Genomic DNA, 22,336 nt, shown 5'->3' with positions numbered 1-22,336 from the left:
TCATCACTGTAATGTTTCTACTCTTAAGAATCGGGCGACCCATGTGAAAGGGTCGTTCAACCCCCAAAAGGGTTGTGACCCACAGGCTGAGAACCACTGCCCTAGAGCCTGTAAAAGGGAGATAGACTAACTCCTAACATCTTTTCCAGCACAGATTCTATGTTTCCAGACACCTCTCATGGCATATTCAATTATCAGCTGGTTGTTAAGCTCTCTCTTCCTTCCCACTGGAATTTTCATTGTTGGTATGATAATCTCTTTTCCAGCATCACAGAGCACATAGACTTTGCCACCCCAATACAGCAGCCAGCCATGGAGCCTCTCTGTAATGGCAATCTCCCCACCAGCATGCACACCCTGGACCACCTGCATGGGGTTTCCAACCGAGCCAGCCTGCACTACACGGGGGAGAGTCAGCTAACGGAGGTGAGTGCTCGCCTGCCTGTGCCTTTCAGCCTCCCAGCTGGGACGCAGCTGCTCTCAGGAAGCTCGGGGGCTTGTCTTTTTGCCCTCTAAAGTCCCTGTGTCAGCTAGACCTTGCCTCCTTTGCACCCGTCTAATCTGTGTCTTCCTCCGTGTTTCAGGTCTTACAGAATCTTGGCAAAGACCAATATCCACAACAATCACTTGAACAAATTGGCACCCGGATTGCCAAAGTTTTGGAAAAGGTAGGTCGTCCTGCAGGCAGCCTTGCCTACTCTCTTTGCCTTGGTTTTGCCACCGTGAGGCGCTCGCTCGCGTGTTGGTTCATGAGCACTTACGTGACCAAGGGAAAGCACCAAATAGCCTCCTGCAGAATGTCCCGTTCTCGCTTCCGTTTCTTTTTCCACCGTGGGTGCTCTTCCAGGCGCGACTCTGTACTCCAGCAGGAGTGTGTCGAGTGGCGAACTGGGAAGCTGGGGGGTCGAGGCACAGGAACTAGGCCAAGCCTTTCCTCTGCGGAGAACGTGTGTTTGCCATGTTGGATAGTGGGTGGAAAACACACCTCAGAATACCATCTCTCTTTGAGATCAGGAACTAAAATCTCTGCAAACCTCCATTTTCATTGAAAAAAATTTTCCTGATATTTGTAGAAGGAGTGAATTTTAAAACTCACGTTTTGTTAGTGACCAAGGGAGTTATCATTGTGAATTTGATGGGAGGGTTTATACTCCAGACCGTTCATTCTGCATTCAGTGGTTCAAATCATTCGTTCCCCACACCTGGTATTCTAGCTCACATTACTCACTTATTTTATAGTAAAAGATTTAGAGAGACCACTCAGCTGTCACCTGAGCCTCACGGTGTTTGGTAGTCATTTCCTTCTGCATAATGCACGGGAACACAACTAGCCAGTGCCCATTGCAGGGGCACTGACTATAATTAATGTTCCACAATTTTCCTCTGGCTTCTGAGACCCACTGCCGTGGCTACACAGAGCTCAGACAGCATTCCTGATTAAGGGTCTGTTAAGGCAGCTAACAAGGTGTCATGCAGTGAGAAATGCTCAGCGTTGAGTTGCTAATCAGCGCATGGTACAGACTTCTCTCAAGTCTACCAATAAATGCCCAAGAGGACATACCACTTCACTGTAAGCTTCAGCCCAAAGACACTCAGCTCCACTTCCGTGGATTCGCAAGTCCAACGTGTCCAATTAAGTGCCCAGAGGCACCCTACTCTGTAGACCATCCCCTTTCACAAAAGCTCTCGGCTCTGAGAAAGCCCATCACTGTCCCCTGGTCGGGCCCCTGGTTCTGCAGCTGCTCCTTTCGTGTTGCAATTGTCGTCGGGATTCGGGACTTCACAGAGGATATGTTCCACTTCTGTCTCTTCCTGGTAACGAGCCCTCCTCCTGCTGCTCAGGGGGCTCTTTGGCACACAGCAGGATGCCCCTCCAGGGACTCCTGTTCGAAATTACTCACAGGTGCATCCTGTCCTTATCTTCCCCCACCTTCTTACCAGACGCACGCAGGGTGGGATATGATGGGAAGTAGAGGCTTTGGCTAGCAGAGCCATGTTAAGTAGTTCGCTGCCCCAGCAGTAATGAAACTAGGAGACAGATGTAACTCTAAGACACACACACACACACACACGTTGCCAAAAGCGGCTGAGTCAATCCAAAAGCCATACTAGATACTAGATGAGGGTCGCAGAACGTGAGATGGGGTAGCAATTTCAGAGAACGTCAGCAAAAATCTGTTCCTGAATGAACTTTCTACATACTTCCCAACCAGAGAAATCCATTGGAATTTGAGAAATAAAAACAGAAGAGCCAACATTAATACAAACTACAAGAAAAAGGCAAGAATGAACTATTAAACTTAGCAAAGACCACAGGGGAGGGGAGTGTGTGTATGTGTGTGTAGTCATAAAACAAATGATAGTTCAGACTAAATTATGTGCCATGAATCAAATTGTACAGTTGCCTCCATACATGAAGATCACTGAGCTGAAATACAAACTGAAGGAGAGGTTAGCAAAGAATCTTTTCAAAAACGAAATGGAAAACAAGTACATGAGATGTAAGACAGGTGGGACACAGGAAATCAGCGGAAAAATCATCTCAGAAGTGCTGACAAGTTTGGGAGGAGCAGCAAGGAGAATGGGCCACAGCGCACAAAGGAGGCCAGAGAGCAGCAGTTAGCAATGAGACCAGAATGGAGAGGAGAAGAGACGCGACGGTGATAGGAAGGAAGCTGACGTAACTGCGTTCTTAGAACAGTGAACAGTAAAGCAAGCGGCCACACTGGCGTGAGTGAGGTCTATTTCATAATAATAAGGGATCTGGAGTCGGCTGACTAATGGGTCCCCAGAAGGTACTCGGGGCTGTGAAGGTTACCTTATATGGCAAACGGAAAAAACACAACACTCTGCAGGTGTCATTAGATCCAGGTGCCTGAGATGCTTGCATTCATCAACTTGGATTATCTGATTGGGTCTCAGTGCAATCGCATGTGTCTGGCAGAGGAACACTTGATGGAGATAGAAGAGAAGACAGTGTGACCGCCTCGACAGACAGACAGTGCTGCAAGCCCAGCCAAGACATGACAGCAACCACCGGAAGCTGAAGCAACAACCAGAATCTCCTCTGATGTGCCTCTGCCGCATCTTGATTTCAGACCAGAGATGCTGATTCTGGACTTCTGGCCTCCAGAACTGTGCCACAGTCCGTTCTGTTGTCTTATGGCCCCCAAGTTCATGGCCAGTTGCTACAAAAGTCATGGGACATGATCCATAAGCTGTGTGTGCTCAGCACATGACTTTATGTAAAACGAACCCTGACAGTTCTGAAGAAACGAAAATGATGTACCCCAATCCACGTGTAAGATTCCAAATATGCTTCATGTTATAATTGACAGAAAAAGTGGATGAAAACTAACACATTATGAAACTGATCCAATGGGCAGACAGAAATACTATATCCAATAATGCGAACATTCACTTTTTTAAGTGCACAAGGAAGTCTTATGTTAGCATTCACCATATGACTGAGCCATATGGTTCATTCATCATTATGAAACAGGTATTCAGAAGTGAAAATTATTTAGCATATGCTTCTGACCTAAACAGTTAAAAAAATCAGTAAAATTGCTATACAAAAGTAAAAAGATAAAATGTAAAAGCAGGAAGGTATGGAGGGAAGAGGAGCCAACACCAAGGGCTCAATAGAAATAAATGTCTAGAAAATAATGATGACAACATATGTACAGATGTGTTTGATAAAGTTGATGTATGGATTGTTATAAGAGCTGTAAGAGCCCTTAATAAAACTTTTTTTAAATGTAAAAGCATAAGCCTTCAGCAACACCTTAAAACATCTTCAGCATGTAAATGAAGAACACCAAAAAAATGTGAAAGTATAACTTGAACACACAGAAAGGCGCATGAGGGGCCTTTAAACTGGTCGTGGAACAAAATGGAATTCAAGATAATGGAATTTGCCCACAAACTCCTTAAAGCCTCCACATGTCATAGTCTTGGATAGGAAGTCTCAGTTTCACACGAATGATAGTTTTCCCTAACGTAATTTGTCATTTTAATGCAATAGCAATAAAAATGCCATCGTGTTCTGTCTGGTGCCAGACAAGCTAATTGTATGTTCATGTAGAATAACAAACAAAGAATAACCAGGCAGCGTGTGAGAGAAAAGCAGTGGGAAAGGGGAGGAGGAATGTTTAACCTTACAAGATATTGAAGCGTGCAATTAAGGCTTTAATTAAAGTACTTCGTTAATGGTGCATGAATAGACAGGCAAACCAATGGGAAAGAACAGGAAACCAAGCAGTAATACTAAGTGCATGTGAACATCTATGTATGGGAAAGGCAGTGTCTCACCAGTAAAAGGAAATTTATCTTCTAATGCTGGATAGGGAAAAAAGGCAAAATTAGATCTGTTTCTTCTGTACCCAAGGATAAATTATAATTTATTAAGGCTATAAGTAAATGTTTTTAAAAAATAAATACAAGTACAACCAGAATACGTAGGAAATTTCTCTATTATACCTGGTTTTAGGGGAAATTCTCGTTGATTCAAAATTCACATATGATAAGAAAAGAGATTGATAAATTGTGTAAGAACTTAGAACTTGCCTTTCAAAGTAAAAAGGCAAATTAAAAACTAGGAATAATATTTGAGAATTACGTTAGTGATAAACCTAGTTTCTAAGAAGCTTCTAAAAAGAGTTTTTTAAAAGGTCAAGAAATCTTTAGAAAATAGTTTCAGTAGAGGAGGAGATTAATGGAAAGGTTTTTAAAATGGAGAAGTATTTGAGTTGAATCATAAATAGGGAAAAGAATGGAAGAAGGATTTTTTTAAGGTTATAATCTGCTACAAATCAGGATGCTCGTAATCCAGGCAGAGAAATTGACTGTCTTTAGAAGTCTGACAGGGATAGGGAAATAAAATTGGAAGCAATAGGAGCCAACATCCTGGTGAGATGGAGTGGGGAAGGAACCGAGACCTGAACCTGGAAAATAGCTGGTAAATTTTGTAATGCATTAGCAAATTTTGAAGCTATGAAAGGCAGCAGACTGCTAAGTCAAGTTTAAAGCCAGGAAAAACAGCTGTTGCAGATGATCCCACTGTGGAGTCCAGGAGTAAAATTCAATACCCAGCAGCAAGGGCCACGGTATCTAATGAGTACCTGAAGCTTTCGTTTGGAAGATGTAAAGCCTTTTGCTTTGGGTTCAGGACAAACCTGAGGGAAATGGGGCCTTTCAAAAATGGCGTAGCAATCTAAGCACCATCGTTGGTTTAAATTGTCCAAAATCCATTCTACTTGCCAAGCTGAAGAAGAGGTGCCCCTCTCTTTATGAAGATAACATTATCTAGGGTCTCTACAATTTTAGATATGTCAAGTCTTCAATAAAATTGTGATACACTTAACTCTTGATACCAAAACTACTAGGCAAAGACATTAACAGAATAGAAAATCATAGACCAATATCCTTTGTGAACATTGATGCAAAAATTCGCAATAAGTCTATAAACAGTAGGATCTAATAAAATATAAAGCCATGATAATAGTAATACATCATGACCAAATAAGATTTATATAAGGTATACAAGAATGATTCAACATTAGGAAAATTGTAAATGTGATCTACCATATAAATAAAGCAAAAGAAAAGAACTAAGTAAACATATCGATTGATGCAGAAAAGGCATTTGAAAAACTCCTACATCTGTTCCTGATAAAAAGCACTCTCAAAATAAGATTAGCAAGAAACTTCTTCAACATGAGAAAGGGCACATATGAAAAACCAATAACAAACATCTTACTTACAGAGGAGAAACTGAAAGTATTTCACAGCTCTTAACAGGTACTGCAAGTCTTAGCCATGGCTGTTAAGACAACAGAAAGAAATGATAGATATTCAAGTTGACAAAGAAGTTAAACTTAGCCTGAAAATTTTATTCATAGGAAACCTGTTCATAAAAAGACTTGCCAGGAAAATGGTTGGAACTAATTTAAAGTTTCTGCAATGTAGCAGGGTACAAGATCATGCAGAAATTCATCAGAGTAGTATACACCAAAAAAGAGCTCTTAAAAGGAAGTTAAAGAAACAATTGTGTGATCGTTATGTAACTTGCAAAGGGTCAGAATCTAGTCTCAATCTGGATACACATAGGAAATAAATAGCTCACTGGAGGCCAGATACACTCTCATTCCCTGCAAACCATTCCTGTTGACAAGTCACATGGAGCTTTGCTGATAGAGCCAGATCTCTGGAGCTGGAGGAGCCACATGGAGATCCATGCCAGTGCTGAGATGTTTCCACCACCACTGAATCCACAAGATTTTCCTCCCACTGGCCTGTGATCTCCCTGCATTTGGTATCATTGCTGTGTTTTGTCATCTGAAGAGGAATTTATAGATTGGTATTGGACATATGGGCTAATATTAGACTTAGGGACTTGATCTGGGCTGGGTTGTTTTCTCAATATTCAATTTCTCTTGTATATAAAGCTCTTTCTTATACACATATCAGTGCCTTCGAATTTGTTTCCTTAGCCAGTCTGGGCTAAAACATTATGGTACCTTTGGGAGTGGGGCACTAGAGAAGCAAATCATAAAGATGGCGAGTGGATGCTTGTTTGACCTCTGCCTCGTGGTAGTTATTCTTTGGCTTGCCAGAGGTCAGATGTGGCCATGCAGTTTACTGGGCTGTGTTCTGGAAAGAACATGGGAAGTTCAAGTTTTGATTACTTTGGTTGGTTGTTGACTTGGGCTATTCCAGTTTGAGATGATGAAAATGAATGTTTTTAATGTATATTTTTAGCCCAGGGGTAGAAATAAACCCTTGAATTTCTCAGGAACCATGCTGCTTAGTGAAAATGGCTGACAAAAGGTCAAAATGGCTGACAGAATGACTGGTGCTGGCTTGAAACAATGCACCCAAAGGCCAGTGCCCGCACTTCAGATCAATTGAATAGTTTAGATAAAGATTAAGATAAGTTAGATAAGGATTGAACTTGACTGTTTTAAGAATTAAGTTTAGGATCTAATTCTATTTTGTTTATACTGATTTCGCATTATTGTTATTCATAGAAATGATTATTGGGGAGTATGAAAATAGAGAGCTTGTAAGCCCACTTGCCTTTAGCCTTTAAAATTGGATTGTTAAATGGGTTTAGGACATGCCTGCAAAGAAGGTTCTGAAAAGATAAGCTCAAACCGGTATCTTGAGTGCTCAGGACATTCCAAAGTGAAGAGGCTTGCTTAGGGGACTGATGACAGATTGAAGGGGAAAAAAGGAACTCTTTGGATTTTTGAATTTTGAACTAGTGGGTTTTTTTCAGAAGCTGGGGGGAAAAAATCTGGAACCATGAAGAAACTCCTCTCTAGGACTGAACATTAAAGGGAGCCTGTGGTAGCCTGAAATGCTGCTAGGTGACCACCTGGATCCTCAACCACCTGAGTTGAGTGGAAGTGAGAAAAGCAGCAATAGAGAGACTGGTTGAATCTGGCCACTGACACCCATGGACCTGGTTTATAGGGACTACAGAAGAGGAGAGCGGGTTGACTGCTCTGAAGTTCATGTCCTAGCATAAAGGGGCTAGGGTTGTTGAGAATTTGTGACAGGACACATGGTCGAAAGGTGAGGCAGCCAATGGGCACCCTGGTGAGGCTAAGTGAGGCAGCCCACACTGAGTTGACCAGAACCCAACCAGATGAAGAGAAGATTTTTGAACCTGTGAACTGGTGCATATTGCTGCTGACTGTATGGGATGGCCTGTCCTGATTTGACTTTGCTAATGCATGCGGGCTTCACAAAGTTCCAAGTGGACTGAAGATTCTTCATCTTAGACAATATGATTGCCTCCTTAGAGCACTGGGTTGATGTTAGTACAGAAATGGGACACCCAAAACTGGGTGGATAAAGGCATGAAGTGGCTGGCTTCCAGAGTTTAAGTGGGGGAATATATTCATAATAGGTGTAGGTGTTATTTGACTGCAGTTGTTAGGCATAGAATATTGTTGTGTTCACTTACAGAATATTAAGTTTGAAGCTTTGGCATATGTTGAATTGTATGCATTTTAGTTTTATCCTTTTAGGTAGAAATAATGATTTTGTGTTAAAATTATATGTGGCTAAAGAGTTGTGTAAAAGTGTGCAGTTGACAAGGCATGGTCTGTGGTAGTTACATAATCCCCTGTCAACTTGCGAAGGGGTAGAATTTGGCCTGTTAGGTCGCAGCTTGATGACCTCATTTGGAGGCACGAAGAAGATAAATAGCTCACTAGACACCAGATACACTCTCACTCCCTGCAAAACATCCCTGTTGACAAGCCATATGGATACACTGACAGAGCCAGAGCCCTGAAACTGGAGGAGCCATGTGGAGGCCCATGCCAGCACTGAGATGCTTCCACCACCACTGGATCCACAAGACTTCCCACACACTGGCCTGGGACCTTCCTGCATTCGGCATCATTGCATGGCTGTGTGAGTCTAAAGAGGAATTTATGGCCTAGTATCGACATATGGGGTAATATCGGACTTATGGACTTGATTTCGACTGGGCTGGGATGTTTTCTTAATGTACAATTGTTCAGTGATACAAAGATTTTTCATATATATATATATATATATATATATATATATATATATATATATATATGAGTCTCCCTGGATTTGTTTCTCTAGTCTATCGAGACTAACACACAATGCTATTTACAATAGCTATACAAAAGATGAAATACTTAGTAATAAATATAACCAGAGAATCAAGATTTGCACAAAGAAAATTACAAAGCATATTAAAAGAAATTAAATGAGATCCACGCAAATGAAAGACCATATGAAGTTCATGGATAAGAAGCCTTAACATTATGAAAATGTCAATATTACCCAAAGTGATGTGTAAATATAATGAAATTTTGATCCTGATCCCAGCATCATTCTTAAGAAATGGAGACACTAGTCACCGACATACAAAATTTAGGAGCCCCAAGATAAGCAAAGCACAACTCAAGAAGAATAAAGTTGGAGGGCTCTCACTTCTGAACATCAAACTCAGCCACACAATGTGTACTACTGTTACTCACTGTTGAGTCGACTCTGACTCATAGCAACCATGTAGCAAAGGGTAGAACTGGCCCTGTGATTTTCTGAGACTAACTCTTTATGAAAGTGGAAAGAAAGCCTCATCTTTCCCATGAACGGGGTAGTGGTTTCGAACTGCTGGTGTTGCAGTTAGCAGCCCAATGCATAGCCAGGGCTCCAAATAATTAGGGAAGGGAAGGAAAAAAATGGGTTTCACGTCAAAATAAGATTTTGAAAGCTTTGGGGGATGATGGAGGAGTGGGGAAGAGATAGTCTCTTCAACAAATGAGGGAGATTTGTAGCCTAAAATGCATATGTAATATTTTTATTTATTTGCTTATTTTCTTAAATGCATATGTAATATTTTTAAAAGACTGAAAATCATTGATCTTTGCTCCCATTTCAAAATCTGGAAAATGAGCAAATCAAAACTTAGGTACTAGGGACAAAAACATTTGTCTCCATGGCCTTCACAAATATCCGGTAGTTTGATAAGATATTCGTGAGAAAGCTGTGAAGAAATGCGCGCTGACGGGAATGCAGCCTCTCCGACGATGCAACTGGCCACATCTCGCAGAGTCATGCGTGCTAGGCAGCACTCTGCTTTTACACTGGCAAAGAGCTACTGAACGACTGCTGTGAGTGAGCGATTTGTGGTAGCTTGGTTTGTAATAGCAAAATACTGGAAATAACCCAAAGGTCTAGCTAGAACGGGACTGATGTCCCCTGGACTATCCCTTATGGGTGTACATTCACACAGTGGAGGATGCTGCAGATTGGAAAATGGGGAAAGACCATCTCCGTAAAGACCTATGGAGTGTTTGTCTGGATAGGGTAAATGGAAAAAAAAAATGAAATGGCTAAATATAGGTACCTTATTGGCGGGGGGGTGGTGTATGTATATATAAAACGTTTCATAAATTTGTGTGCCCTCCTCGTGCAAGGGCCATGCTAATCTTCCCTGTATGGTTCCAATTTTTGCATATATGTGCTGCCAAAGTGAGCACTTGCCTTTTTAAAATTGGGAGAAAACCAGAAAGACACTGGAAAAATTGAAGACTGAATCTTAAATTTTAGATTTGTTTTTCATTTTACTTTAGAGCCAAATAAATATTTTGAATAATTTTACTAAAGCAATTCTGAATTAGATGAGCCTGTGTATTCAATTGTTGATACAACTACATTAAGAATAGTTTTTCTCCATGGTGTAAAAAGTTATGTGATGATTATATCAGTCATGAGATTTGCCTTAAGATCAAAAGAAAACCTATTACGATTTTCAGTTATATAAGTGGGCTTCCACGAGTTGATAGAAAAGTAGAAATTAAATCATGCGATTTTTTTTCATGAACTTTTTGAAGCCCCTTTGTACTGTTGTTTGTAATGCAGACTGTTCTTCTGAAACTATTGTGAAGTAAACCAAATGAGTAATGGTGTTGAGAACTGGAATTGGGGGCTTAGGTGGAAGATGACTGCAGTGGAAGAACATCTTGGAGTTGTGGGTTGGAAATCTCAGTGTGATATTAATAAGCGCTCTTAGAGCCCAGATTGTGATCTCTAGCTGTCATTCTCCTAACAGGAGTCAGGATACCTTGGAGGGACGGCTTCTACCGCTGAGAAAGCCAGGGAACTATGGAAACGCTACTATAGGACTGGGAGAAGAATGAGAGAACCTGTGTGCATGAGCCCACAGGTCAAAGGTGGGATAGTTGAGCCAGAAGAAGGACAGTAGCTACAAGAGCTAAAACACAGCGCATCCTTAAAGTGCTGAATTTGCTATATTCTTTTGGAAGTTGCATGAGCCAACTTGCTTGTTAAAAACGGGCAACTGCTCACAACATTGCTGGTAGGACTGTCCTTACGTGAAACCTCTGGGGAAAGCAGTATGCCACTACCTCCAACAATTGGGAATCGACATTCCACATGATCCAGCTATCCTTGTGCTGAATGTAGATATATATCCTAAAGAAGTAAGAACCATAACACGATACGACATGCACCCTCATGTTCATCTCAGCATTGTTCACAGTAGGAAGAAGATTGGAACAACCTCAGTTCCATCAGTAGAAGACAAGGTAGAGAAACCGGTACATATACACAATGGAACATTATGAATCACTAAAAACAATGACAATGCCAGGAGACACTGGAAGGCATGGACAGACCTGGAGAACATTACGCTGAGTGAAATTAGCCAATCACAGAAAGACAAATATGAGACCACTGTTAAGCATTAAGAGATAAAAGACGTTCGTTCCATAAAATCAACTGGCAACTAATGACAAAGAAGTAATCCTATACCTTGCCTTAAATGAGCTATACTTCAGGGTGAACAAATGATTGATGAGAGGAAGTTTCTATTTAGAGGAATATTCCAACAAACCGGAATGATAAAGAGAATCAGCTTTGCAACCCCTGATAGATGGGTGACAGTGAGTATCGCTGGCTACTGACCTCGCAGATAGGACACCAGGATGGTGTGATGCCCTGCTGGAAGTTCATATCCTCACTTACATGACTGCCCCCACTCTACTGGACTCCAGTCAAGCTCTGGATTTCAGTAGCAATTGATAGCACATACAGGGAACAAGGGAACATGTCAAATAGTGACTCAAGGGTATACTCGGCAGAACCCACTCAGTGGAAAACTACAAAGTAAAATAACTATTTCTTCGATAAATGTGTAGAGAAAAAAAAATGATAGAATCTAAAACTCAGACATAGGGTACACATCAATGAATGGCAGTGTATGGACCCTATTTAGATTAGGATTCAAACCATAAAAGCAAAAATATATATATCACAATTGGGGGAAACATGAACACTAAATAAGTAATACTATTAATGTTCAGGATTTTAGGTATGCTGCATTGAGTGTGTTTTTTTTTTAACAAACACATTTGTTCATCAAAGGGATGATCCCAATGAAATCAACATTTTGAAATAGTAGCGTGTAAAATGTGTGTAATAGAAGTAATGGAATAGCATAACGGGGGAAGCAGTAGATTGGCTCATTGAGCTGAGCTTGGGCATTCTCACAGCTGATTCTTGTCCAAATGATGATTAGAATTTTTATTCTAATTGTCCATGGGTCTGCGTGCAAGGGACCTTGTGCATCACACGTTCCACCACCGATTTTCCATCTTCCAGTTTTCTTGTTACTGCACTTTCCTCCCCATCTCTCTCCTGGGTTTGGAGCAGCGCACCGTCTGAAAAGTTGCGGGCAGTCTGAGTTTTTCTGCCATCAGCTGTCATTTCTTCAAATTTCTCTCTCAGGTTTCCCGAAATCAGTGTGTGTTCCAAGTGCTCTCGGTTTTCATGGGGAGGGCGTTGCCATCAGCAGAGATGACAGTCGGGCTTGGCCACTGCACCCATTTCTCACAGCCATTCCCACTCCTCGTCCCTTGATGGATGCCTCGAAGCCTTTGCTGTGTAGCGGTGCCATCTTCCTACCAGCTGCTGAATGGTGGCCATGGTGGGCGAGGAGGAAGGGGCATACAGTTAGGGCAGAGGAAAGTCTTGCCCAGGAAGTATGACGTCGAGTTTATGGGTTTTTTCTTTTAAGTTTATTTTTCTTTTTTAAGTCCATAATGAAGGATTTGCAAGTGAAGCCTGGACTTTTTGCTTCAAAGTGTCAGGTGTTCGGTGCCGTTGAGTTTCTCTCCCCCCCCCACCCCATCCCCCGTCACAACTCGGTGCAGCAGCACGCTGCCCAGCCAGGCACCCTCCTCACAGTATTTGTGTCTGCATCTGTCATTAAAGTCACCCCAGCTGTCTCTGTTTTGGTTTGCCATCTATTCTCCCAACCTGACGTCTTTTTCCAGAGACTGGCCCCTTCTGGTAACACCTCCAAAGTATACAAGGCACAGCGTCAGCATTCCTAGCTGTAAGGAACGTTCTCACCGTGTGCCTTCTTGTAGAAGTTCACATGTCGATAATTCTGTATTCTTTCCCCGCTCCGTAAGTTAGCGTGAATGAGATAGAAGGGAAACAAGATTGGCCATGAGCTGAGACAGACATACTGATGTAAGCTGAGGAGGAGGACATGAGACTTCATTATAGTCCTGATTCCTATGCATATTTGAAATTTTACATTAAAAATAATGTTTTAGGCAATCACAAAAGTGATCGAAAAGACCACATCAGAAAAAAAAGCAGGTAGATCACAATAAATTGACCCATCTCAAACTATAAAATGCAGCCCTGGTGACACAGTGGTTATGCGCCCGTTCGCCGACCAGAATATCAACCAGTCAAACTCACCAGCTGCACCTCAGGAAGAAAGGCCTGGCAAATCCCCTCCCATAAGATTAAATACAAAGAAACCTGAGGGCAGTTCTGCGGTCCTGGCGGGTCTCTAACTCAAAATCAGTTTGATGGCTCACACCAATAAGTGTTTTAAGTCAGGCACTGACTTGATGAGATAGGTGACACACAGTGAATATAGAATCAGTATATCACTAGCTTTGTGTAAGAAATTACCTGGAATATTGCAGAAACACAAAGATGGGTAAGTGGCATGACAAGAGTCCGGAAGCGCGCACCATGTATCTTTAGCTGGAAAACTAAAATATGGATACCTATATATAGTACATTGCTTGATGGTGAAGACAAAGGTATCTTAAAAGCATCTGTTTTCTTTGAGATGCTGTCAGGGAAACAGAACCATTAGGTAGTTCGGCAGAGTAAATGTAATACAGAGAGAACTTATTACATTGTGGTGGAGAGTGGCGAGAGCAAAGGAGACACTGAGGTCAACCAGAGGCGCCAACTGCAGGAAGTGGCTCCCTCCCCTGGGGATGGGGCAGCCAAGAGAGCAGTTGGGGTTTCCAGAATCTAGATGTTCACAGGAGGGGATTGGAGAGCTGGGACTTGTGCTTGTGAAGAGTGCGGGGAGACGCAGCAACACTGAAGGCCGGGGGCTGGGACACTGGCGGGAGCAGCGGGTCAGTGGGAGACAGGAAGTCCCCTTGGACCTCTCACTGCCCCATAATGCACTTGTTTGCAGAACCCTACCACAGAGCAGTTGCAGAACGCTGGGTTTAATACGGAAAAGCAATTGCTTAATATGGAGAAAGAGCAGCCTAACTGCCGCTGCACCACCCTGTCATCCCTTACTTCAGCAAAGGCTTAGTAAAGAGGATCAGGATCTCCACCCTCAGGACGGCCAGGAAGGACACATCAGCTACAGAGGAATAGTAGCTCAAGGGACAGCCTTGTTCAGTGGCAACTATAGAAGGCATCTGACACCCCAGAATTGTGTACCCAACAAGAGTAAAAATAAAATCACGTCAAGATAAAAGAACTGAAAGTGTTTGTCCCAAGAGCCCTGCCCTATTGATACCTCTGTCGATGCCGTATCAAAAGTAGGAAAAGGCGCTGAGCAGACGCCAGGCCTGGATGGGTGTGTGAACCCAAGCAAGCATTGTCTGTAGATGGGACGGACAGTCACTTGTGAAGCTTTAAAAGATATGACAAAACTGAAATACTGGACAAAATGTGCACATTTCAGAGTGTGATTATCAGAATTAAGAGGCTCCAAGATTTATTCTTCTGGAAGAGTGAGTTACAATATGGTTTAGCTTGAGGCTTTGCTGAGCTAAATATGGTAAGTAAAACATTTTAAAGTAACCATGAAAAAGATCGCCTAAATTCCAAACCTGTTAGGAAAAAGCAAAATAAAGCGGGAAGGGCAATAAAAAATTAAGAAAAGACAAAAAGGAGGGGAAAGGTATACAGGAAACTCATAACATAGGAACAAATTGAAACCAAGAACAAACTTGCAAGCAATCTCTTCACGGTCCAAAGAGTGTCGCATTGGATATTCTAAACTTACATGTTAATACACCTGAGGCACAGGAGGAGACAAGAACACCAGAAACCAATAGGAAATGGACGGTTCACCTGAGAAGATGTTCTTCAAAATGTAAAAGCGAATACATACAGGATGACGGAAAGAAGGTGCAATCTACCAGAAAGAGACACCAGGTCGGAACTTACGGGTTTTTGTTGTTTGGTGCCCCCAAGTCCATGCCCCCTAGGGTGGTCTAAGCTGCAGTCTCGACAGGAGCAGGTGGCCGTGTGTCTCCTACGGAGCTGTCTGCTGGGGTTGAGCCTTCCTGTGCGCAGCTAAGTGCATTACTGTTTGTACATCAAAGCTCCTTAGATAAAGATAATTTTACAAAAATGAAAAGAATTCATTTTGGGGGCAAGCCGATCTCAGGGCTCAGAAGTCACTAAGTGGGGAGCTTAGGTGTCACCTTCAGACTTCTCGGCCACAGCTTTCTAGGCCAAGAGTTGGTGGAGTGGCACAAATTAATCAAGAAAGAAAAGAATGCCCCATAGCTTTATAGCCATCCACACTGTCCTTCAGGTGTGAAGGCAGCAGACACACCGTTGTGAGCGTATTTCATCTGAAAGTACCCTGTTCCCAGGAGCCCTTCTTGAAGAAACTACTGAAAGATGAACTTCAGTCCTAAGACTGTCCCCCTGGCAGACTCAGAACTCAAAACCACTCCTGGGAGGCACCTCCAGCTGAAAGGCAGTTACTCATAAATCTCCCCGTAAATAGAATGTTTCTCAGAGCAGTCACCTAGGTGAGACCTAGCGGTCACCCTTTACTCTGGACCAGAGGTCGGCAACCTGTGACTCTGAAGTAAAATGGAAAAAAATGTAAAGGATCTTCAGAGAATGGTGATTTCATTTGTAAATCTATCTTGATGGCTCTCAACTAATTTTGAAATGGTTGTGAGGAGCAGGAATGTCTTCCATCTCAAAGGCTTGCCGACCCCTGCCCGAGACCAAAGATGAGCAAGAAGGGACGGGGAGACAGGAAGCTACAGCTGTGGAAACGGAACAGCCAGAAGCAAAGTGATGAACGTGGGGAGGACAGCCAATGTCACCCCACAACAGGTGTAGAAACTGTTCAGTGAGAATCTAACTTGCCATCTCCCTTCCCCAAAACTCACATTTAAAAAATGATACGACCAACAAGAGCATTCCTTCAAATACCAAAACACAGATGAATAATCTTCCCGGATACCGAAAAGAATTTTTTGGGTGAATTGGAGAGATTAAAATCTGGCTACTTAAGTTCTTATTGACCAGTGATCACCCTAGAAAAATGTGCACAAAGCCATGGCACAGTGGTGAGCGTGAAGTGCAGCTGATAGATAGACCATTGGTTTCCTAAAACATGCCTGTGGTGGGTAAAGTGACGCTAGCTGGCAAGTAACAAGGACATAACCCTCGAGCGAGGCCATATCTAGAACCATGTGCTGCAAACCCTTGGACACATGCATGCTTAACGTAGAAGTTTTTTGCAGCATCTTTTGTGACTAAAATTTGGTAGGAGTGGGGAGAAGTATTCATCGATAGCCTGATGCAAACGTGCACAGCTGTTAAGGAGAATGAGGAAGTTGGTTTTTTTTTGGGGGGGGGAGCGACACGGCTTTATTATCAGCAAGCCAGGGCTTCGAAGGCTTTAGGAGTTGGCATTCGGCCCCTTCTTCTTGCCAAAGGTGGGCACAACATTGACAAAACGCCGGTTGTACTGCATCCGCCGCTTGGCCCGGCCAGTCTTTTTCTTCTTCTTCTCCTGTTTAGCCACCTTGGGAGTCTGGCCTCTCACTTTCCCAGCACGAGCCAGGGAACCATGGACTTTGCCTCCAAGCACGCGGCCAGTTACTTCGAGAGTAGCCAGGGCCTCCAGCCCACACTGGTTCAGGATCGCCCCATCCTCCAGAGGAGAGCCTCCCAGAAGCACCACCTGGTCTTCGGGGGCGATGCCCTCCAGCGACGCTACATGGGCCTTGATCTGCGCGACCGTCTCCTGGCCGGTCACCTCTAGTGTGTGTAGCCCCTGGGCTCGGACGAAGAGCTGCATAATGGCGGCTGAAAGGTAGCGCCTGCTCCGGCTGCGGCGAAGATGGAGGCGAGAAAGAGGAGGAAGTTGTTTATACACTGAAGTAGAAAGAACTCCAAAGTATCTCATTCAGTGAAAAACCAAGTGCAGATGTTATTGCGTACAGAAATAACAGGGTATGTCATATAAGAAGGGGTGGACTCATACTGGCCTGTGTATTGCAAAGACACACAAGAAGGCTGTATAAGATCTCAAGCTAGTGTTTACACAGGGGACACAAGGATGGAGAGCGGGGACTGTATAACTTTGGCTCTACGTTCTGGTTCTTGAAACAATAAATGCCTGCTCAAAAAGTTGCCTCCATTTCAATTAAAAAAAACAAACATGTACATCAAGTGGTAGTTCAGTGGCTTTGGGCAAGATAGTTAACAGCTCTGAATTGTCTGCTCACCTACTAAAGGCTATAATGGTAGGAGCGAGTGCCTAGGGCATTTCTCTGAGAGTTGGTAAGAGGATGAACAGAGTGCTAGGGCCTAGTATTTACCCCAGCAATGGTGGTTGCTCTGGTTCCTAATGTTCTCCTTCCTGTGAGTATACCGTGTGTTATTCCTCCGTAGAACCAGACCTCTTGGGTGCTTTCCAGCATGGCGGCCCTCTACTGGCGAGTGAAAGGCCAAGGAAAGAAAGCAATTGACTGTCTCCGCCAGGCTCTCCACTACGCGCCACACCAAATGAAGGTAGGCGTGACTCAGAGGGGCTGAATTTCTGGCCCGTGATCCTTTTCATTACCCATTGGTTTATCTTGGGATTTTAACTAGCCTTCCTCACACCCAGCCGTAAGAAAGGGGCGAAAGGCAACAAGCCTGAACTTGAACCCACCACTGTGTCTTCCCAACCTCAGTGTGTTGGAACTTGAGGGAAGGCCTTCAAGATCGTTGTCTGACATTACATCATTTTACACCCCTTCCTTCACGGCTACCTCTCGTTTGAACTCCCTGTCATGGAGTCAATTCCAAGTCATATTTACAGGCCTAGAAAGCCTCCTCTTTTCCCCCAGAGCCATGTAGTGCACAACACACAGACTGACCCATGCTGACCATCTCCCCAAGGTCATTCTGGATGTAGCTTATCCCCAAGGCCTAGAGGCATATTATCCTTATTTGGCTTATACCCCTGACTTGAGCTCGTTTCCAGGGACAGACACCGATCAGAAAGTAAATTGCTATTTCTTCAACATTGACCAATGCTTAGTCGTCTATGTCGGACTTTGCCTTTTCCAAAAAATAAAGAACAGAGAGAGGGTGGGAAGATTAGGAGGAAGGAAAGGAAGAGAAAGAAAATAGCACTTGGCTAACACTGCGTCACCTGCTTTCCCAAAGTGAGGTTGGCTAAGAATGTGCAATTCTGAACAGCCATTTGTGTGCACACGACACGTGCTGGGTTTGACAGCCTTGCACACCTTCTTGTGAAGGGCACAGCCACTGCCGTCGCTGTTTATACAGCCGACACTGGCACAGTGGAAGGGACTCAGAGTTCGACTCATTGCTCCCTCTGCTTGTCTGCCTGTCATATTTGGTGGCTTGTGTGAACACTCTGTCACTGGTACTTCAGATACCAGCAGGGTCACCCAAAGTGAGCAGGTTTCTTCCGAGCTCCCAGACTGAGACTATGAAGAAGCAATAAACTGGTCACTGAAAAATCCTACGTATAGCATCTAAACATTGTCAGTTACTGAAGACCTAGTGAATAGACGCAGAACCTTGTCAGGGATGGCGCCAGAAGATGAGCCCCTCCAGTCAGAAGGTGTTCCACGTGTGACTGAGGAAGAGCTGCCTCCTCAGAGGAGAGTGGATCCTGTTGGCAGGGATGGAGTGAAGCCTGGAGGAGGAAAGCCTTCGAGACCTTCGTTTGCTGACGGGCAGGACTCAACATGAGAAGAAGCAGCTGCAAACATCAATTAATAATTGGATCTTGGCAAGTACCAGGTATGAATCTAGAAAAATTAGAAGTGGTTAAAAATGAAGTGGCAGGCATAAGGATGCTGTCGTGAGCTGACATGGACTGGCGGGGGCCATTTGAATCAGAAGACCACGTGCATTACTGTGCCAGGAATGGCGCCGTCAAGAGAAACGGGGTAGCGTTCATCATCAGAAAGGACATTTCAAGGACTATCCTTTCTTGAAGTAGAATGCTGTGATGGGATCATATATCTTTGCATACAAGGATCTAAGCAATACGACTTTTAGTCAAATTTATGCACCAACCACAAAAGCTAGCGAGGAAGCATTTGAAGAATTCTACCAACGTCTGCAACCTAAAATTGATGAAACCTGAAATCAAGATGCGTGGGGAATTGCTGGTGATTGGAATGCAAAGGCTGGAAACAGAGGAAGGAACTGTTGTTGAAAACTATGATCTTGGTGATAGAAGTGAAGCTGGAGATCAGATGCTAGAATTTGGCAAAACCAGCAGCTTCTACTTAGCAAATGTCTTCTGAACAACACAGACAGTGGCTGTCCATGTGGCCTTCTCCACATGGATACACAAAAATCAGATTGCCTCTGTCTGTGGGAAGAGATGACGACATCAGCGGCTAATGCCAGGTCAGGGGCTGACTGAGGAACCAGACCATCAATTGCTCATATCTAACTTCAGGTTAAAACTGAAGAAAATTAAAGTAAGTTCACGAGAGCCAAAATTCTACCTATAAATTCCACTTGAATTTTGAGAACATTTCAAGAGCAAATATGATGCATTGAACTCAGTTGACAGAGACTGATGAGTTATGGGATGACATCAAGAACATCAGACATGAAGAAAGCAAAGGGTCATTAAAAAGAAAAGAAAGAAAAGATCAAATGAATGTCAGAAGAAACTTTGAAACATACTCTTAGTTGTAGTGTATATAAAGCAAATGGAAGAAATTTTAAAGTCAAAAAAACTGAATAGAAAATTTTAAAGGGCAGTTAAAGAAGGCAAAGTAAAATAATATAATAAAAGGTTCAAAGACCTGGAGTTAGAAAAACAAAAAGGAAGAACATTCACAGCATATCTTACACTGAAAGAATTAAAAAATTTCAAGTCTTGAGTTGGAATATCAAAATCTTAAATAATCTAGGAAGCATCAAAGAGGAGACGGAAAGAATACAGAGTCCCTGTGCAGAAGACCTAGTCGACTTTTGACCATTTAAAGGGGTGGCATACAAACAAGAACCACTGATGCTGAAGAAAGAAGCCCAAGTAGCACTGAAAGTATTAACAGAAAACAAGGCTCCAGGAATCAGTGAAATACCAACTAAAATGTTTTAACAAGTTGATGAAGTGCTGGAAGCACCTACTCTTCTATGCCAGGAAATTTGGAAGACAACGACTTGGCCAACTGCCTAGAAGAGATGCCTATGTGTACCCACTCCAAAGAAAGGTGACCCTACAGAATATCATTGCTATCACATGCAACTAAAATGTTGCTGAAGATCATCCAACACTGTTGTAGCAGTACATGGACAGGGAGCTGCTAGAGGTTCAGGCCAGATTCAAAAGAGGACGTGGAACAAGGGATATCATTGCTGATAACAGATGGATCTTGGCTCAAAGCAGAGAATACCAGAAAGAGGGTTACTTGGGTCTCGTTGACTATGCAAAGGCATTCAGCTGGGTGGATCGTAACAAACTAGGAACAGCCTTGAGAAGAACGGAACTCCAGAACACTTCATTGTGCTCAGGCAGAACCTGTACATGGATCAAGAGGCCGCTGTGTATACAGAACAAGGGAACTAAAGTCAGGAAAGGTGTGTGTCAGGGTTGAATCCTTTCACTAATGCAATCTGTGCTCTGAACAAATAATGTGAAAAACTCGATTATATGAAGAAAGCGCTATCAAGATTGGAGAAAGAAAGCCTTGTTAATTAGCTGTGATACTCAATACAATCTTGCTTGCTGAAAATAAGGGGAGTTGAAGCCCTTGCTGATGAAGATCAAGGATTGCATCCTTCAGTATAATGTAAAAAAAGATCAGAATTCTCACAAATAGACCAATAGGTAACATCATGATAAATGGAGAAAAGATTGAAGTTGTCCAGGATTTTGTCTTGCTTGACTCTAAAATCAATGCTCATGGAAGCAGCAGTCGAGATTCAAGGATGCGTTGTATCGGGTAAATCTGCTGCACAAGACTTCTTTAAAGTGTTGAAAAGCAAAGATGTTACTCTGAGGACTAAGATACGGCTAGCCCCAGCTGTGGAGTTGTCAATTGCATGTGAAAGTTGAACTGTAAATAAGACCCTTGAAAAACTGGTGCATTTGAAATAAAGGTGTTGGTGAAGAATATTGGAAGTCAAACAACAAACAGCTCTGTCTTGGAAGAAGTACAGCCAGAATGCTCGTTAGAAACAAGGATGGCAGGGCTTCATCTCAGTGACTTTGGACATGTCAGGAGAAACCAGTCCCTGGAGAAGGACATCGTGCTTGGTAAAGTAACGGGATGGCAAAGAGGATGGAGGAAGGCCCTTGTGGAGATGTGATGACACAGTGACCTGCCACAGTGGGCTCCAACGTAAGCATCCAGCGTGAGGATGGCGTCTTCTTTGTTGCCTAGAGAACCCAGTGGGGAGTGAAGTGGGGAGCAGACACTTGAGTAATGCACTTAAAGGAAATACATACTTTTGATGAAGGGGAGGTTGCCACTTGTTTGGTCACCATTCTGGGCTCCATGCTGTGAGGTGATAGAGGGCCCCAGCGACTCTGTAGACCAGGAGTTGGCAAACTTGATCTTCTACTGGCCAGGGGCTCTCTGCTGTAGCGCAGAAGCAGCCACAGACCACGGGGAAGAGAAGAGACGTGGCTGTGTTCCAGTAAAATGCTACAGAAATGGCCAGTGAGCTAGGGTAGCCCTTGAGTTTGATAACTGCCAGAGGTAAGCGGTGCCCAGAGATTACAAATGGGTCTGTGGGCAGGTGTTTGTCCTCAAACTTCTTAGACCAGTCTTCAGTGAGATGAGCTGTCTGTCTGCAGATGTTTGTCACCTCCTTCACTCAAGCACTTGGTTTGCTTACTGCCACCAGTGTGTTTCATCTTGTTTGTTTTTTGAGGAAAGACTTACTTGACAAAAGACCCCGTGCACTGGCTTCCCCCCACCCCGCCCCCCGACACACATTCCTTGTCTAGACACCGACTTTGAGGTTCGCCAACGTAGGATTTCACAGGAAGCAACTGCTCTGTTCTTTATGATCACGAAAGCCAAGAACGGTAACTCAGAGCATCTCTAATCTCTCTGTTCTCCTTCCCTCCCCCAGGACGTGCCCCTGATCAGCCTGGCCAACATCTTGCACAACGCCAAGCTCTGGAACGATGCCGTCATAGTAGCCACCATGGCAGTAGAGATCGCGCCGCACTTTGCCGTGAACCACTTCACACTGGGCAATGTCTATGTAGCAATGGTGAGAC

At 43.4% G+C, this 22,336-nt stretch overlaps 2 protein-coding genes and 1 non-coding gene across 3 annotated transcripts in view; 1 reads left to right on the top strand and 2 right to left on the bottom strand.

Moving 5' to 3' along the window:
- Positions 1-22,336, top strand: part of TTC17 (tetratricopeptide repeat domain 17) — a 115,257-nt gene that overhangs the window by 87,959 nt on the left and 4,962 nt on the right. The window contains exons 21-24 of the mRNA XM_075545857.1: positions 267-426; positions 585-668; positions 17,512-17,631; positions 22,186-22,329. Coding sequence (XP_075401972.1) covers positions 267-426; positions 585-668; positions 17,512-17,631; positions 22,186-22,329 — 508 coding nt within the window. The remainder of the gene's footprint in view (positions 1-266; positions 427-584; positions 669-17,511; positions 17,632-22,185; positions 22,330-22,336) is intronic.
- On the bottom strand, positions 9,929-10,037 carry LOC142447514 (U6 spliceosomal RNA). Its single transcript, XR_012784211.1, has one exon. It is a non-coding gene; the product is annotated as a U6 spliceosomal RNA (small nuclear RNA).
- LOC142444703 (ubiquitin-like FUBI-ribosomal protein eS30 fusion protein) lies at positions 16,504-16,977 on the bottom strand. The gene has a single exon (XM_075545860.1). It carries the CDS (start codon positions 16,913-16,915, stop codon positions 16,514-16,516), a length of 402 nt encoding a protein of 133 aa, XP_075401975.1. The 5' UTR covers positions 16,916-16,977; the 3' UTR covers positions 16,504-16,513.

This window comes from Tenrec ecaudatus, chromosome 4 (genome assembly GCF_050624435.1).
Source record: "Tenrec ecaudatus isolate mTenEca1 chromosome 4, mTenEca1.hap1, whole genome shotgun sequence".
Classification (NCBI taxonomy): domain Eukaryota; kingdom Metazoa; phylum Chordata; class Mammalia; order Afrosoricida; family Tenrecidae; genus Tenrec; species Tenrec ecaudatus.
This window is presented reverse-complemented; position numbering and strand designations above follow the sequence as displayed.

Excerpts from the sequence above, each read along its gene's own strand:
- LOC142444703 (XM_075545860.1), bottom strand. The coding sequence starts at position 16,915 with ATGCAGCTCTTCGTCCGAGCCCAGGGGCTACACACACTAGAGGTGACC.